This window comes from Neurospora crassa, linkage group VI (genome assembly GCF_000182925.2).
Source record: "Neurospora crassa OR74A linkage group VI, whole genome shotgun sequence".
Taxonomy (NCBI): domain Eukaryota; kingdom Fungi; phylum Ascomycota; class Sordariomycetes; order Sordariales; family Sordariaceae; genus Neurospora; species Neurospora crassa.
The window spans coordinates 3,237,916-3,254,210 of NC_026506.1; the positions used below are offsets into that span (position 1 = coordinate 3,237,916).

At 48.3% G+C, this 16,295-nt stretch overlaps 3 protein-coding genes across 3 annotated transcripts; 2 read left to right on the top strand and 1 right to left on the bottom strand.

Annotated features, from left to right (window-relative positions):
• The first annotated feature begins 5,474 nt into the window (after positions 1-5,474).
• Positions 5,475-7,882, top strand: NCU05974 (cell wall glucanosyltransferase Mwg1). Its single transcript, XM_953534.2, has 2 exons — positions 5,475-6,006; positions 6,074-7,882. Exons 1-2 carry the CDS (start codon positions 5,922-5,924, stop codon positions 7,081-7,083), a joined length of 1,095 nt encoding a protein of 364 aa, XP_958627.1. The 5' UTR covers positions 5,475-5,921; the 3' UTR covers positions 7,084-7,882.
• Positions 7,883-9,853: 1,971 nt separating this feature from the next.
• Positions 9,854-11,781, top strand: nst-6 (NAD sirtuin-6). The gene is made up of 3 exons (XM_011396679.1): positions 9,854-10,293; positions 10,361-10,863; positions 10,990-11,781. The coding sequence occupies exons 2-3, from the start codon at positions 10,648-10,650 to the stop codon at positions 11,776-11,778; spliced, it is 1,005 nt and encodes a 334-aa protein (XP_011394981.1). The 5' UTR covers positions 9,854-10,293; positions 10,361-10,647; the 3' UTR covers positions 11,779-11,781.
• Positions 11,782-12,092: 311 nt separating this feature from the next.
• Positions 12,093-15,810, bottom strand: NCU05972 (sporulation-specific protein 6). Its single transcript, XM_952800.3, has 3 exons — positions 14,535-15,810; positions 13,061-14,467; positions 12,093-13,008 (listed from the first exon to the last, which is right to left on the bottom strand). Exons 1-3 carry the CDS (start codon positions 15,108-15,110, stop codon positions 12,871-12,873), a joined length of 2,121 nt encoding a protein of 706 aa, XP_957893.3. The 5' UTR covers positions 15,111-15,810; the 3' UTR covers positions 12,093-12,870.
• Positions 15,811-16,295: the final 485 nt, after the last annotated feature.

The following is a 16,295-nucleotide window of genomic DNA, read 5'->3' on the forward strand; positions in this document are numbered from 1 at the left end:
TCTAAATATTATACTAATAATTACTAATGAGAGGGGACTATTCGCTTCGTTAGCTGGTACAATATTGAATATATTATAGCGAAAAAGCGCGGTAAGAAGTATAAAGAAGATATCCTACTTTAAAGACTATTAGTAGCGAATATAAAAAGAAATTGCGAATAGTAGGGAAAATTAATATTTAGTACTAAAATTAGGGTATAGTAGTTTACCCTTATAAAGGGAGATTATAACTATCCCTTCGACCCTAATAGCATTAATTATTTCGCTATTAATCGTTACTAATACCGTATAGAGGAGGTAACTACTAATATCCTTCGGTTAGCCAAGTAATTAAAAATTTCCTTATTAAATATTACATCTACTATCTATAACAAATTCCCTAATATTACTATTACGTAATACAATATATTTAACGTATTAACAATTAATAGAACGAAATAAGCCGGTACCCTTATACTAACCCAATAATTTCTCGACCGGTTATAATTAATAAAGGGGATTTATTATAAAGTTTATTATTATAATAGCGAGGAGTTTGGTTTAATTAAGAGAATTTTTTAGATTTATCTATAGTATATTAATTAATTAAGGAAGAATCTTAAAGTTATAAATTTGGATTATATATATAAAGTTAATAAATTCAATATACCTCTCCTTTAAATATATAGAATAATAACTATATATATAATTTTTAATATCGGTTATTATTTATTGAATAGTAAGAAGGAAATATACTTTATATAGGTATTTTAGTAAATCGATACTATATTCTTAAAGTATAATATCCCCTAGCCTCTAATTATTATTACTAATTACAATAAAGCGTATAAAAGAACTTACCAAACAATCTTCCCTATAACCTAATATTAAATTTATCTCTAGTACGTAATAAAGAACGTTACTTTTAATATTAAAAAGAAGTAGGAGGGTAATTTTAAAGGTATAGTATTAAATAATTATAATAGTAACAAGAATTATCTCTATAAGGATTACTATTATATAAATATTAACCCCGCTAACAAAGATTCTATTACTCGCTAAATTACCGCCTAATTATTAAATAGAAATAATTGGAATTACTACTTCGAGTTAGGGACTAAAAATCCTTTTATTCAACTTATTAATAGTTGTACCCCCTATAGTTCAAACTATAAATAAATCGATAATACGGATAGGATCTTAACTATATAGAGGGTAGTAGTATATTTTAATATAAAAGAGGGGTTCTACTAATATTAGCGGGTATTATTAAGGGAGTTCCCTAAGTAAAAAAGTACAATTATTACACCTATTTATTATTATTTATATAATTATTAATTCCTTTTTTTATAACTATAACTAACTACCTTCTATATATTTACCTCCCATTAAAGTATAAATTTATTTATTTTGTTATTAAATTATACTATAATTTTAATATATAAGTAACCTCCCGTATTAAAGGTACCTATAGCGTTTTAAAAGTACTATTTAAGAATTATTATATTAATTTCAATTAATTACTAAATACTATTACTAAAACCTTTAAGCGGTTGAAAGAGAATTTTATAATTAAATATATATATTAAATCTCAAAAAACGTAGCGAAATTCAAATATATTACTCTAACAGACTTAAAGTTTATTACTAGCTTCGCTTACTTTAAATTATTCTAATAGTAAATTTAATTAGCTAATAACAACCTTAAACGGCCACAATCTAATTTAGAGGGATTAAAAGCAAAATATTCTACCTACTTTATAAGGTAGTACAGTTTACCTTATTAATATAGGATATTTAATATTATACAATTAAATAATACTATACCTTAAAGTATAATTAATAAATATTAGTTACTCAAATTAAATACGCTTTTATTTATTAAATAGCTAGTACTATATAGGGAGAAAGACCCCCTCCCCGTAGTTACTAACTACTAGAAGGCTCGTAATAGTACCTAGCCTATACCTACTATACCCGCTCTCCCTCCCCTCCCTTCCTCGGGTAGCATTAAATATAATCTATTTTATAATACCCCCCCTAAGGCTTTAATATAGCTTCCTCCTAAGAAAAAGAAGTTAATTAAAACGGTATTAGCAAATTAAAGAGAGTAAGAGGTTAAAATAGTAGCCGAGAGTACGAGGTTAGAAATAGAGAAATTAAAAATATAATTCTAAGAGTTAAAAGAATTATAGTAAAGAGAGGTACAATTAGAAGTATAGCTACGGGAATTTACAAATTAACAATAACTACCGCTATTACTAATATACTATAGGTATTAATAATAATAATATTACTAGCCCGCCCACTAATTAATAATATCCCCCCCTCCCTTATAACCGCTGTATTTAAATCCTTATTAGCTACTACTATTTAGTTAATAATAGTTTCAATAGTTGTATTGGTTCTTTTAATTAAACTAGTAGTATTAATACCAGTAGACGAAATCCGTAATTATACTAGTATAAATATAAATTTAACGATTTCTACTATATTTACGTAAATCAGTATATTAGAAAGCCTCGTCTGTGTAAATCGTTGTGCAATTTTGGTGTGGATGTTGCACACATATCGTTTTGGTGGGAATTTGGCGGGCGGGAACATGGGTGTATCATTGGCCAGCCCGGTTCCACACCGCCGAAATATCTGGGCACACAGTCGATTTATCCGGCCCGCTTGGGTGAGGTTAAAGATGCGGAGGGCTTAAAATAGCATGGGCGGGTGGGCTGGTGGGTTTGATAGTTGCGACGGAATCGTGGGAGGATGAGATTCACTTTGGGAATCATCATGGTTTCCTACTTCCTTCCATCAGTCGTGAAATGTCACAACTCCAGTAGGTAGGCAGGAATGGAAACGTTACATGTTCCAAGTCAGCAATAATGGTGCTTTTCCGTTATAGGCACAGCTGTCTTGCTTGCTAGTATCACCGCTTTGTTCATGGTGCCCAACAACTGGGTAGTCGGGGCGTCACAAAGTCATGAATTAGGTAAAGTCTGTTTTAGATCATGGATAGCTTGAACAGGGTGGCAGGGCGGGCAGCGCCATATCCGAGCGCCATGAGGCGTTGTCGCAAACAGAGGGGAGCGTGATGTTCGGGAAGTGATGAAGAAAATCAAATGCGAAAAAGACGTCAGAATAAGGTGTATTTGGTTTTGAGGTGTCTATCCGTGTTAGCATTGCTGGGGAAGATTTGCAGGATGGACGACGGCCAAATCCTGGAAGAACACCATGATGCTGTTCGAAGATGATCATTGTCGGAAATGACCCGGTAACAGTTCATGGCCCAGCATGAGAGGGGAAAGGTTAGTGAGTTAGCGGCGGTGAGCAACAGACAGCCCCAAACGAGATACATACTCATATAGGTGGTGGGTCTCATGCATTGTCCACGCTACCAATCGTGGAATGCATGGAAATCCGCCGCCACGCCCCGCGACGGGATTTACAGACGACCCGACCTTATCCAGTCATGGACCACTTGATCAACGAACGAGTTTACACTACTCACCTATTGCCTCTGTCAAGAGCTCTTCCAAGACGGAATTCGCTCGTTCCTTCTTGGTTGGTGTTTGAGACGCAACAGCGAAGCCGATGAATCCTGTGGTTTCGCTTCAAGTGAGTAACAACAGTGCTTCATCTTTCCCTTTTTTTTTTCTTTTTCTTTTTTTCGCTCTTCCAGAACCGATTCCATTCCCTTCATTCGCTACGTAGTTTGGCACTCATTGAATTCTTCCAAACCGCCGATTGATTGGCAACCAAGTTAGGTAGGTTGTTCTTTCATTCTCAGCTTTGGGATGTGATCGGCGCCTAGGGCGTCTGGGCCTCTCGAGATTCCCAGAGCAACCACGGCTCTCGCCTTGTAGCGCTCGTGACTGGACCAAGCACGACCCCTGAAAGACCCCTAAAAGACCCCTAGCACCCATTCACTGGCAGACAGGTGCCAAGTAGCGTGGTGATTCCGGTACATACATATCATATGCATTGGATTGCGACAGCGCATATGTATGGAGATGCATGATCCAACTCAGCCGCCTGAGCGCAGAGGAAGCAAGAACTGAAGCATTCGCTGACGCCTTTCGTGCACATGTTGATAAGCCCTCACCAATTTCAGTTGCTGATTTTCCTGTTGGTGGGCGTGCTCCGTGCTTGACACACCGGAGACATGGAAGATGCCTTATGCAACCCGATAGGATTTCCGTAGGGCGCAAGTGATGGTATCTGTTTCCTCTCGATTGAGATGCCACACGTGTACAAACACTATCTGTAGTGGACGTGGTGAGATCTGTCTAGCTCCAGTTTCACCGTTTTCAACGGATGCTGGATGGTGCGCCAATTTAAAGCCGATCTTGTACGCAGGAGATAGACTATATCCCACGATGCCTTTATCTAGGTTACCTCACTCGGCTTGTGAAACCCGCATCGACAGCCGGGGGCGTTTCGAGGCTTCTGCTGTGTTCATCGAGACCTGATTCAGGGAGAGGCAATTCATAGGACAATTGCCGACGCCCACCGCTGCCACCGCTGCCACAGAGACAGCTAATCGGTAACGCCAACTTGAGCGTTCCTCAACACCACGCCGCGTTGCCGTTGTGCACCCTTTCCTTTGGAGACTTTGCGAAGCCAAGATGGCAATCCAAGACTTCCCTAGTCGTTGCTGCCTGCTTGGGAGTCTTGGGATCTCACGATAGGGATGGATCCGAGATTCCGCGAGTGGATAGTGCCGTCAATATCCACTGTCGACACTAGTGTAGAGGCATGAGAATCTCGTATTGTATTGCCTTTGAACCGTTTCCGCTCCTTCGTTGGTGTTGGCGTGTTGGATCATGCTTCCCGTACAAAATATTAGCCAGAACGCCAAGCAGGCGAAGCCCCCCTGAATGTGAGACCAATGGCCAGGGGGTCCATGACTTTGACATGAGCTCGCCGCGCCACAAATCTGCAGCGTGCCCAACAGACCCCAGCAAGGATCTTTGCCATGGCATCTGATTGGTGATGTTGGCTCTCCCCTGAGCGCGGCGCTGCTGCCGCTACCTAGGTTGGGAACGCCTGGGAAACGCTTGGTCGGGCCTGAGACGTTGCCTTGGCTTGCTTCGGGAGGGTGACATTGGCTTCAGGACAGAAAATTGTTACGGCAGGAACGACAAACGGCAGCACCAGAAGCAAGGGTTACTCATTTAACTTTTTGCCCAAAAAAGGAGATGCGAGCGAGCAAGGGTCAAGGGGCCGCAAGGCAGGCGCTACCATACCCACTAGACATAGGTACGTACTGCATGCAGCTCACTTTGTTCAGTTCAGTTCAGTTCAGTTGGCTCGCTCTTGGTAGTCAGAATTATGCGCGCCACGAGTACACTACAGTACCTCTACACACATATTTTGATGCTTCAAAACTTGGCCAAAATTCCACCAAGGAACTTGGTTCTTGATGTAAAACATAAAGGTAATCAGGGCTTCTGCAATTCTTATACGCTCTCTCTCCAGTTTCCGGGGTAAATGGTGTTGGCCAAGGCTGGCGGAAATAGTAGGTGGTAAAACCGGTTGTCCAGTGCGCATCCGCTAATGCTGACGTCCACGAGCTTGGCTCCATCACGTTAACGGATCAAGCGAGAGGAGCACCGAAGGATCCATGGACATGGACATGGACATGGACATGGAGGAGATACCGACCGTGACTGGGAACGGCATCTCCACCCCCAACCCGACTCCATTTCTCCCTCTTCTTCCTTCGTTTCCCTTGTTTCGTAAAGTCTTCAAAACACACTCCTTCGCACATCCTCTTTTTTGACCCTTCTACCTCGCCATTCCCGGTCAGCTAGAAGTATCTACAGTCCTTCGTTCGGAACACCACACTCGCTATCTTGCTTGTCTTGCCTTCAGCTACAGTCCTTTGCTCCCACTAACAACCGACCTTTTCAATACAACCTTTGACCTCCTCCAAATCAGTAATCATGCAAATCAAGACTCTTACCGCGTTGGCTTTTGCCTCGCTCGTTTCCGCTCAGACCTACACTGACTGCGATCCCACCAAGAAGAGTATGCTTCACCAGATGAAAAATCAAGAAGAACAGAGAAAAACAGTGGCTAACTTGACTGCTTCCAGCCTGCCCCAATGACAAGGCCGTCGGCAAGGAAATCATCAACATCGACTTCACCAAGGGCGCCGACAGCTTCTTCAAGAACATGGTCGGCACTACTCTCCAGTACGACAACAAGCTCGGCGCCGTCTACACCATCAAGAAGGAGACGGATGCTCCTACCGTTGCCAGCTCTCGCTACATCTTCTTCGGTCAGGTCGACGTTACCGTGAGGGCCGCCTTCGGCAAGGGTGTCGTCACCAGCTTCGTTCTTCAGTCCGACGACCTCGACGAGATTGATTGGGAGTGGATCGGCAGCGACACCACTCAGGTTCAGACCAACTACTTCAGCAAGGGTTGCACCGAGACCTACGACCGCGGTGGCTTTTCTACCGTCGCCAACCCCCAGAACGAGTTCCACACCTACACCATCAAGTGGACCCCCACCCAGCTCGACTGGATCATCGACGGCGCCGTCGTCCGCACCCTCAAGGCCGCCGATGCCAAGGGCTGCGCCGGCTTCCCCCAGACTCCCATGCAGATCAAGCTCGGCACCTGGGTTGCCGGTCGCAAGGACGCCGCCCAGGGTACCATTGAGTGGGCCGGCGGTATCACCGACTTCAACGAGGGTCCCTTCATGGGCTACTACCAGAGCATCAAGATTCAGGACTTCATGGGTGGTGACGGTACCACCGGCGCCAAGGACGCCACCGAGTACCAGTATGGCGACAAGAGCGGCACCTGGCAGAGCATCAAGGTCCTCACCGGTACCTCTACTACCGAGGACGTTGGCACCAAGTCTGGCTCTTCTACTGCCACCACTCTGAGCGCCGTCCCTTCCGCCTCCTCCACCTCCGGCTCTTCCTCGCTCCCCATCGACAGCACCCTCAACAACAACAACAACGGCAGCAGCTCCACCAGCGACGCCACTGAGGCCACCAAGAGCGGCAACGTCGTCACCGGCGGTGCTGGCAAGCTTGCCATGAGCATTGCCTCTCTCGGCGCTGCCCTCTTCGCCGGTGCCATGCTTCTTTAAACTGCTTGCCTGAAGCCAATGACGAAAGAAGAAACTTTCAATGAGGGACGAACAAAAGGAGATGCGGTTACTTGAATTTCCATCCTTGCTTGCTTCCAACCGAGCTATCTATACCTCTTCTCTTTTTTACACCTACGATCCTTTTGAACTGGACAGACGACATCTCTTGCGCGCCTGTGGCGGTCCCTTGAAGTTGTTGTCCAGAGAGCGCTTTGAAATGTACAATCAAGTTTAATTCCATCGGTTGGTTGTGTTTGGCACCCTCTACAGCAGCAGGAAGAAGAAGAAGATGGAGAGAAGGAAGAGCGCGCATTCGGTTCGGCCGGCATGTTTTGTCATGAGAGAAAGAGCGCATTAATTACGTTGGCAAATTTTGGTTTTGGCTTTTTTTATATACCACCGCCTCGAAGCGATATCTTTGCTTTACTAAACCAACAAATATGCGAGGAGTTCATGGATAGTACATGGTACCAGTTTGGTGGATAGGTACCGGCGGCCGACATGGACGTGGTGGTTCGGTTCGGTTCGCGGAAAAAGACGGAAGGAGGGAAAGACCAATGAACAGTAGGGATGAACATATGTTTAGATTCGGACATAAAGATTTATGTATATTGATGGAGGGAGTTATTTTTTTTTTTTTGGTTGAATACCATATACCTTTTTTTGAACACACTATTACCTTTTTCGAATTTGCACTTGACGACTCTGATCTGATCTTGCTCGTTCCTTTGTTCTGGAATCTTTTGCGATGAACTTGCAATCCGTCTCCAATCACACTTGCACCAACATCACATTTCACTACACCAACATCATAAAAACCAGTCTGAACTCTGAAGTAATCCTGTCACACTTACCAACCATCTTGGCTCATTGGCGACTCCAGTCCTGCCTGTTTGGCGACTCCATTCCTGCCTGCTTGGCTACTCCCCGCTCGTTCCCTACGCGACCTTGGCCCAATCCACTTTGTACACTATGTATGTACACTGATCGGTCAAAAAAAACCACCTTCATCATTTTCACCTGGCCGTGTTTTCCGCTTTTTGGCAAATCTCGAACCATTTACCAAAGTCCTTGATTAACCGTCCATCGCGTTCCAATACTTACCTTTCACTAATCCGTTTCTTCTCTCTATGGTGACGGAATCTTCTCTACAATCGTGACGTAGCTGCCTGCCCTGATTTTCCCACTCTTTATTGTGAGACATTCCCAGCACTAAATGATGAAAGTGTGTAACGATCCCAGGAAGACAGGACAGACAGGGGCGGCCTTCCCCCCCAATCCCCCAATCCCCATAGGGCGGACGGGCGGACGAAACGAAAAAATTATCCATTTTTGACATTTGACAGCAGGCAGGCAAGCAGGCAAGCAAGCAAGCAAGCAAGCGAGAAGCCAAGGATATGTAAAAGGATGGATGGAGTCGATCCGGAAATTGGAATTGAGAATTTGAGAGAAAATGAATGCATGCATGCATGCATATACCTCGGCTGGTTCCTGGCTCCTCGGCGGGCGGTTGGCGGTTGGCGGTTGGCGGTTGGCGGGCGGACGACGTTCCAAGAACAGACGAGACAGCGAAGGGGCGGGGAATAATTGCTCATGTCCGTCCTCGCCCTGCCAAGCCAAAATCCAAATCCATGGAATGCGCAGGCATGCACTTGCACACACCGGGAACTCGGCGCTAGTGGTTCGCCGGCGTCAGGTTTGCTCCGTCTTGCCGCGGGGGGGTTGAGTGAATGTGGCTTGTGCCGGCACACTACCGTACGATGTGAATTTCCAAAACCAAGGCCGGGCGTTCCTTGCATGTCCGTGCAGCGTGTGATACAGTGGGATGGATGGATGGATGGACTGCAGCGAGCGAGTGAGGCCAGGCCTTGGCAGGGGTAGTTTCACTTTTGTACAGTTACACAGCGAGGACAGACCTTGCAGCGGGCACCTCAGCTTCAGCTTTACACGCCCGCGGTACTGCGGTACTTACGCGTAAGTACTGTGTGTATGGAACTTTGGTTGGACTTGGTGGAATATTTTGTAGCGCCCCGACCTGTTTTCCTTAATGAAATAACAACGAAAATCGGACGGACGGCATTGGGAAACTTGTTGTGCGTGCATTTGACAGGCCCAGGTCGGGTTTGGAACCGTCCCCGTCCAACACGAAAAAAAAAAAAAAAAAAAAAAAAAAAAAAAAAGGGGGATTCAGGAATTGGGATGCGGGGAAGAGACTTGGTTGCCTGGAAAGCCTAGAAAGCAAAATTGCTGTAGTGTAGGAGGAGATGGTGACACCGGTTCAACAAGGAGATCATAAGGAGGATAGCTACACAGAAGGGAAGGGGAGTGGATGCAGGGGAAAGAAACGTGGAAGAATAAGCAATGCCGTTGGTTGCACAGCAGGTGATATGTAGTCGTCATTTGAGACACGTTCACTCGGAAAAGACTGGGCAAAGCGGCGTTGTTTGCTTTATTGTGGCCTGGGCAAGAAGTATTGATTGCTGTGGAAGGTAAAGAGGGAGCTGAAGGAAGTTATGAATTCAGCATGTGGGATATTTGGACATTGATCGATTGATTGATTGATCGAAGCTGAGATTCAGAAGCGGGATTGAGATTGAGGTTCGAAAACCGACAGTTGACTTTTTGCTGTATTTGGCCATGTGATGGATGTGTTACTACATCCATGTTTCGATACTGGAGGGACGGAAGCACAAAATGCTTCTTATCCGAGCCCCGATTCTCTTCTCATTCTAGTTAACGTGTCTAAAGTCCCCTCCAGCATAAATCAGAGGTAAACATCACGGTACACACATCCTGCTGTTTTTCTGATCAAGTTCTTTTTCTCTGATCGGATTTCAAAGTGTGAAAGCGAGTGTACTTCTAACTTCACAGAGGCGGCCAGACCGTACCCAACCCAAGTTGACGTGCATCTGGACTGGTGTTGGAGTTCGAAGCTGAGGCGCGAGACACTGCTGATGCTATAAGCCCATTTATGCAATTCATTCTCATCGACGATAGACATGTAGTCATTGGACGACAAGCACAATCCCCGACCGGAGCCAAGCGGAGTTGCTCCACCCCCACCGGGCCTTTCGGGACGGGCCTCGGCCCCACTAATCCGGCCAAGCCCGCACTCCCGCGCCCCGGTACCCCGTCGTTGTGGCGCACTTGTCGGGAGTTCGCCCGATCAACAATGTCGATGAAGTCATGTTTAGAAAAACAACTATCATTGTCAGTATGGAATATGTCTGTTTTTCCATACGAGATCACGCTGACGTCTGAATCAACGGCGTCAAAGGCAGAGCGGGGTCAGCGAAGAGCGGGCGTGATGATCTGGTGCGGGGAAACATGAGAAACTGAAAACCACACATCATTGGCGATCAGGCGAAAGAAAGAAGAAGTGAAGAAAGAAATTCTTTAAATCAACACCGCACTACTGACAGTGAACGTCATTCCATATGCCACCACGCTTGTTGACTGCACAAAGGTCATCGAGGTCCCTCTATAATAACCCAGGGTAGACATCGTTCGGGTCTTTCTGTCAGCAACCTGATCGAGCATTAACTACTCCATTACAAAATCACCATGGCCTCACGAATCAACAACCTCGCCGCCTTTCACCAGAAACTGGCCAAAGCCGACCGTATCCTTGCCATCTGCGGCGCCGGACTCTCCGCCGCCTCGGGACTCCCCACCTTTCGCGGTGTCGGCGGTCTCTGGAGGAACTACGAGGCTACGGACCTAGCTACACCAGAAGCATTTGCTTCGGATCCCGGTCTAGTCTGGTTATTTTACGCCTATGTAAGTCTTCTTCTTCTTCTTCTTCTTCTTCTTCTTCCTCCTCCTCCATCATACTTCCTAGACCCATCTCGAATCATGTATCACCAATCCCTCCTAAATCAACTAAACAAACCTCCTCCCAAACAGCGCCGCCACATGGCCCTCCAAGCCCTCCCCAACGCAGGCCACCACGCCCTCGCCGCCCTCGCCAAGAAAAACCCCAACTTCCTCTGCCTAACTCAAAACGTCGACAACCTTTCCTCACGCGCCGGCCATCAGCAGCAGCAACTACATACCCTCCACGGCTCCCTCTTCACCCTCCAATGCTCTTCCTACCCTTCACAATGCACCTACATTGACAAAAACAACACTCTCGATCCTCTCTGTCCTGCTCTAGCACCCGCATCAGCATCAGCATCCATCAACCCCCCGTCCAATGACCCCCCAAACCCATCCCATTCCCAACCATCCAACCCCATCATCCCCCTCCTAGACCCCAGCACCCCCCTCCCCCGCATCCCCAAATCCCACCTCCCCCACTGCCCCCAATGCAAAAATCTACTGCGACCAGGCGTCGTCTGGTTCGGCGAGTCCTTAAATCCCGGCATGCTAGCCGAGATAGACGCATGGATCGACCAAGGAGGTCCCATTGATATTGTCCTGGTCATAGGAACCAGCAGCGTCGTTTATCCAGCTGCTGGATATGCAGAGAAGGCGAGGACGAAGGGGAAGACGAGCGTGGTGACTGTTAATATGGAAGTGGGAGTGGAAGTGGACGACGACATTGAAGAGCCGCGGATGATGTGGGGAAAAGGAAGAGGAAGAAAAAGAAGACAGGAAGAAGATTTGGTGTTTCAGGGGGGAGCGGAGGAGTGGTTGCCTAGGATGTTGGAGCCGGTGATTGGGGTTGCGAAGGATGATGGGACGTATGAATGAGGAAAAGAAAAAAAAAAGGGGGGGGGGGAGGGATTTTCGGGGGGAAGGCAGGGAGGGAGGGAAAGGAAGGGGGGGGGGGTTAATGGGAGGTAATGGAGATGTGATGAAGAATGATGAAGATGAGGGTGGTGAAAACAAAGTGAGTGCTTGAACTGGGATCCACTACCACGTGCGAGACGGCCCGGGCCGGACCCGATATGATCGGCGAACGGGACGGGAGCTGGATGTACACCATACAGTGACCGCATGGGACGAAAGGTAAAGCCTGTGATGCTTTTTGAACTGAATCTCAAGGCTTGCTGAAGAGACTTTAGCTCGGCCTGACAAAGAAACAGGCACCATCAAACATGATAATTTCTTGACTACCAATAACCATATGATACATTTAGAGACATACATAAAGTGTAACATATAGTAGCTTATTCGAAGGCGCTACGGTCATGCTATTTTGCATGCCATCACAAGCTGTCCACCTCTTCCTCTTCATGAGCAGACCATAAACCGCCGCCCTAGCCAGGAACCATGACACCAACAATGACTATGACCCAACCAGACATCGGCTTCCGTACCATAACCGGGTATCCCCTTTGCCATTCCCTTGACATAATGAGAATACGCATACCGGATTGTTTTTCCACATAATGCTCGCTTGCTTGGTCCTCAAGTGACCATAACATAATGCCACTTTAGCCGTTTCCTCAACACCCCACGCACGACGACAAAGCCAACCGACCTCAGCAGTAGAACAGCTTGAGCACTTAGCCTTCATGCCAAGCTTCCTTCAGTAATGAAACAAAAACCGGTTAGTATGAACAAAGAAACAGAATAACGCCCCATCAACGACAAGCCACCGGAACTCCCGCGCCCAATTATGCTGGTAACGAACTTGTGCGTTGGGACAATTGAAGAAAAAAGGGAAAAGAAAAGGAAACCTCTCCAATAATGAACGACACATGACACCGCCACATGATTCCCGACTGACTAAAGAGAAACAGGTCAAAAGGGGAGATGAAGAAAACAACAAGGGAAAGCAAGTACAGCTAGTCGTCAGGAGCCATGGGTAGGTTTCATGTGCGGCAACATGGCAGTAGTTTACTGCCACCTCTCATCACCCACGGACCGATAACGCGGCTCGCGGGGAGCGCGCGAGAGCTTGCCAAGGAGAGCGTCGAGCTGGGCCCAGTTGTCGTCGTTCTCGGCGAAGCGGCGATGCTTGCGGGAAACAATATGCTACCGTCATGTTAGTAAGCGTCATAGTATGCCTGATATTGAGGAAACTCACCGCATCAAAGTCCTCGAACTTATCTTGACAGTTTTCGCAGTAACCCGGCTTGGGATCGCGCGGCTTCGGCTTTGTCTGGGGGACGGGTGTGCTCGCGGTCCTGCGCAATTTTCTCTCCTTCTTGGCCTGCTCCTGCTTCCGAGCTTCATCGTCCTCCCAGATACCAGGCATCGGGGGTTTGGCCGGATTACCCAAGCTGGCGGCACGAGTGCACTGGGCGGCATCCACACCAATCTCGGCCAAGCGACGAACACCAGAGTCTTGCGAAAGAGAAGGACCACCAGCTTTCTGAAGAACCTTGCGCTGAAGACCCAAAACTTCCTTGCTGATACCGGCCTTGGCGCCAAGGACACCGGTGGTGGACGACACCATCTGAGAGCGAATGGCGGATGTGAGCTTGTTGGCCTGGATGCCAGAAGCGACGGGCTCTCCGGCTACCAAACGGCCAACTTTGGTGGTATGGCTCATAAAGGCATTCTGCGAACGGAAATCGACCGAAGGGGTGGGCTCCTTGGCTGACTCGACGGTTTCGGGGGCATCATCAACAACTTCGGTTGCACGGTCGTTGGGTGCTTCCATCTCCTTAAGAGTACGCTTTCCCGTAACCGGCTTGGGTGATGGTACCTCGGGGGGCTGGAGGGTCTTGGTAGCCTTCTCGGTAGCGGCGGCGGCATCTGCAGCTTTGACAACTTTCTCCTTGGTCTGAGTCTTTTCCCGCCTCGTCCTTTCAGGGGGATCATAATCCTCAACAAATGGGCAACGGCCCTGGGATGCCACACGGAACTGAGGCCATTCGCCGTCCTTCTTGTCGGCAACTCTGTGGTACTCCCTCACCATGATCGGCCTCGTCTTCTCCTCAATGTCGTACACATAAATGTAGGGGCCCTTGAAGTAGTGGATGTCCTTGGTAACAACGGTGGGATCGCGATCGGAGGGGCCGTGAACACGCTCATTCTGGAGCATTTGGAGTACATTCGCAGTCTGCTGGCGAGCCTTGGCCCTATCCGCGGCTGCTGGTGTGTGGCCTCGGCCCAACAATGCCGCCTTGTACAAGTCCGTTTCAAGGACCATGCCGAGAATCCTCTGGAGTTTGTCAAGCGACCAGATCTTCTTGCCCATGTCCCGCGCACGGTGCAGGATGTCGGTGCTGCGTGCTTTCGGCTTCGGCATCGTCTCTTCCTGGGGCTGCACAGAGGATTTCCGGAGTGAGGGCTTGTCGAAAATGAGTTTGCGTCGGACCGAGTCGCCATTGCGGTTCAGGAGAGAGGGATCGATTGTCTTTGGCTGTTCACTTGTCGATTGCGTGTTGGTAACGGGCTGGTTCTCGTCCTGGACTGGCTTTACAGGGGGGATAGGACGGGTGGTGACGACATGGGTGATTTCGATGGAAAAGAACTTTTCCTCGCGCTGTGACCGAAGTGTAAGTATAAGCCGAGCGGTTGGGCCTGCATTGGGCAAGGGGTCGTTGACTTACAGCGCCCAATTGAGCGACTTGTTTGGCGAGCTTGTGACGTTGCTCGTCGGGAATGCTCTCAAAGTAGAAGACCATCTTGTGAAAGCGAGATCTCATAGAGGTTTGCCATATACTAAGGTCTTCAAGTTCCTTTGCGGTGATGCGGTCGGTCGTCGTGGTGGTGGAGGTGGTGGTGGTGGTGGTGGAGGCGGCATACAACCTCTCGGCACGGGTGGTGGTGCTGGTAGCCACGGTGGTGCCTGATCTAGAAGAAGCCCTTTCAGGCCGTTCCCGATCAATGGGCCGGGATATGGTCGAGGCCTTGCGCGTGATATTGGACACATTGGACCGGGAGCTCGTCGGCGAGGCGGCGGCGCGTTGACCGCCATGTTCAATCATCTGTCTCTTGGCCGGCGGTGGTTGACCGTATGGCTCCTCTCTAAGCTGATCGGCATGGGAGCGGACGGCGGCCTTTTTAGAGCCCTGTAGTGCCAAGGCGGTAGCCGAGGACCCACGCAGCGGCGAGTTGGCGGCATTGGGGTTGTCGGAGAGAGGAGCCCTCTTGGTGCCCGCGGCAGTGGTGGTGGTTGACGACATTGCTGTGGGATGTCGATCTAGCGATACTGTTGTCTTGTAAAATATCCAGTCAACATGCTATGGGTGTGGTGTTGTTTCTGTTTGTTCCGAAACGCCGGCTCGGGGATGGTAAGGGAGGGAGACAGTTTCCGGGCTGTCTGTCTGGTCGCGTGCTGGTACTAGCTTGGAGTTTGGGTAGGGGGACCCCGGATAACTATGGTACACCAAGAATCAAGTCGTGTGCTGAGTGCCGACTCGACAGACAAGACAAAGTGGTTTAGGCTCGGTGATCGATGGTGTCGATGGTCGAACAATGGCCCAATGCGGTCGGACAATTATTCGTCGTCGATCGTTGGTCGTTGGCTGGGAAGGAGCAAGGAAGCACTCGACCCTGGCCTGGGCGCAAAACAACTAAAGTGAGGCGGTTGGTGGTGGAGGTTGGGGCACAGTTGTCTGTTCTTCCAAAAACGCGTCTCTCGATTTTTGTCGCTGGAGGTTTTGGCTCCGTCGTCGCAGTGGCACGCGCTGAGCTCCGGTGACGGGAAGGAAGAAGGGACCGTTGTTGAACAAAACTAAGGAAACGGCTAAGGCCAATTGGATGATCTGCGCAAACCTTCCAATGTCGAATCGCGCCCGAAGTCAGTCGACGCCCGGTGCGAACAGGCCAAGATCCAATGTTCTGGTGTTGGTGGGTGGTCAAAAAACCTTTGTGTAATCAAAGTGTTTGGTTTTGATAATGACAGTCGCGACAGCAGGGTCCAGCAGGCCAAACCTCTAGGCAATGTGGGGGGGGGGGGGGGGGGAGTGCAGGCGCCCGGCCCGGGATGCTTGCACTGGCTGCCCTACACTGAAAAGCGCTGACAATGAAAATGCACCCACGCCTGGCAGCTGTGGTTTGTTGTTGCTGTCAGGTCGTGCTGGGGAATGCCAACAGCGGCTCCACATCCGCGGCTTGCAGCTGGCAGGCAGCATTTGATGCCCGGGCAGCGAGACCTGGACTCTTGGCAGTCCAGTGAAGCGCCTGGCAACTGTCAGCATTCATTTGAGCAAAAGTGAGAATGATAAAGTGACGAGATCCCATGTCTTTACCTTTACGAAACATACCTACCTATGAACCGACCTCTTGTCCGTCGCGAAGCAATTCAACTTCATTTCTCGCCGTACCTTGTTGCTTGGGGAATCTGGAGGTTGGTAAAGGTTGAGATT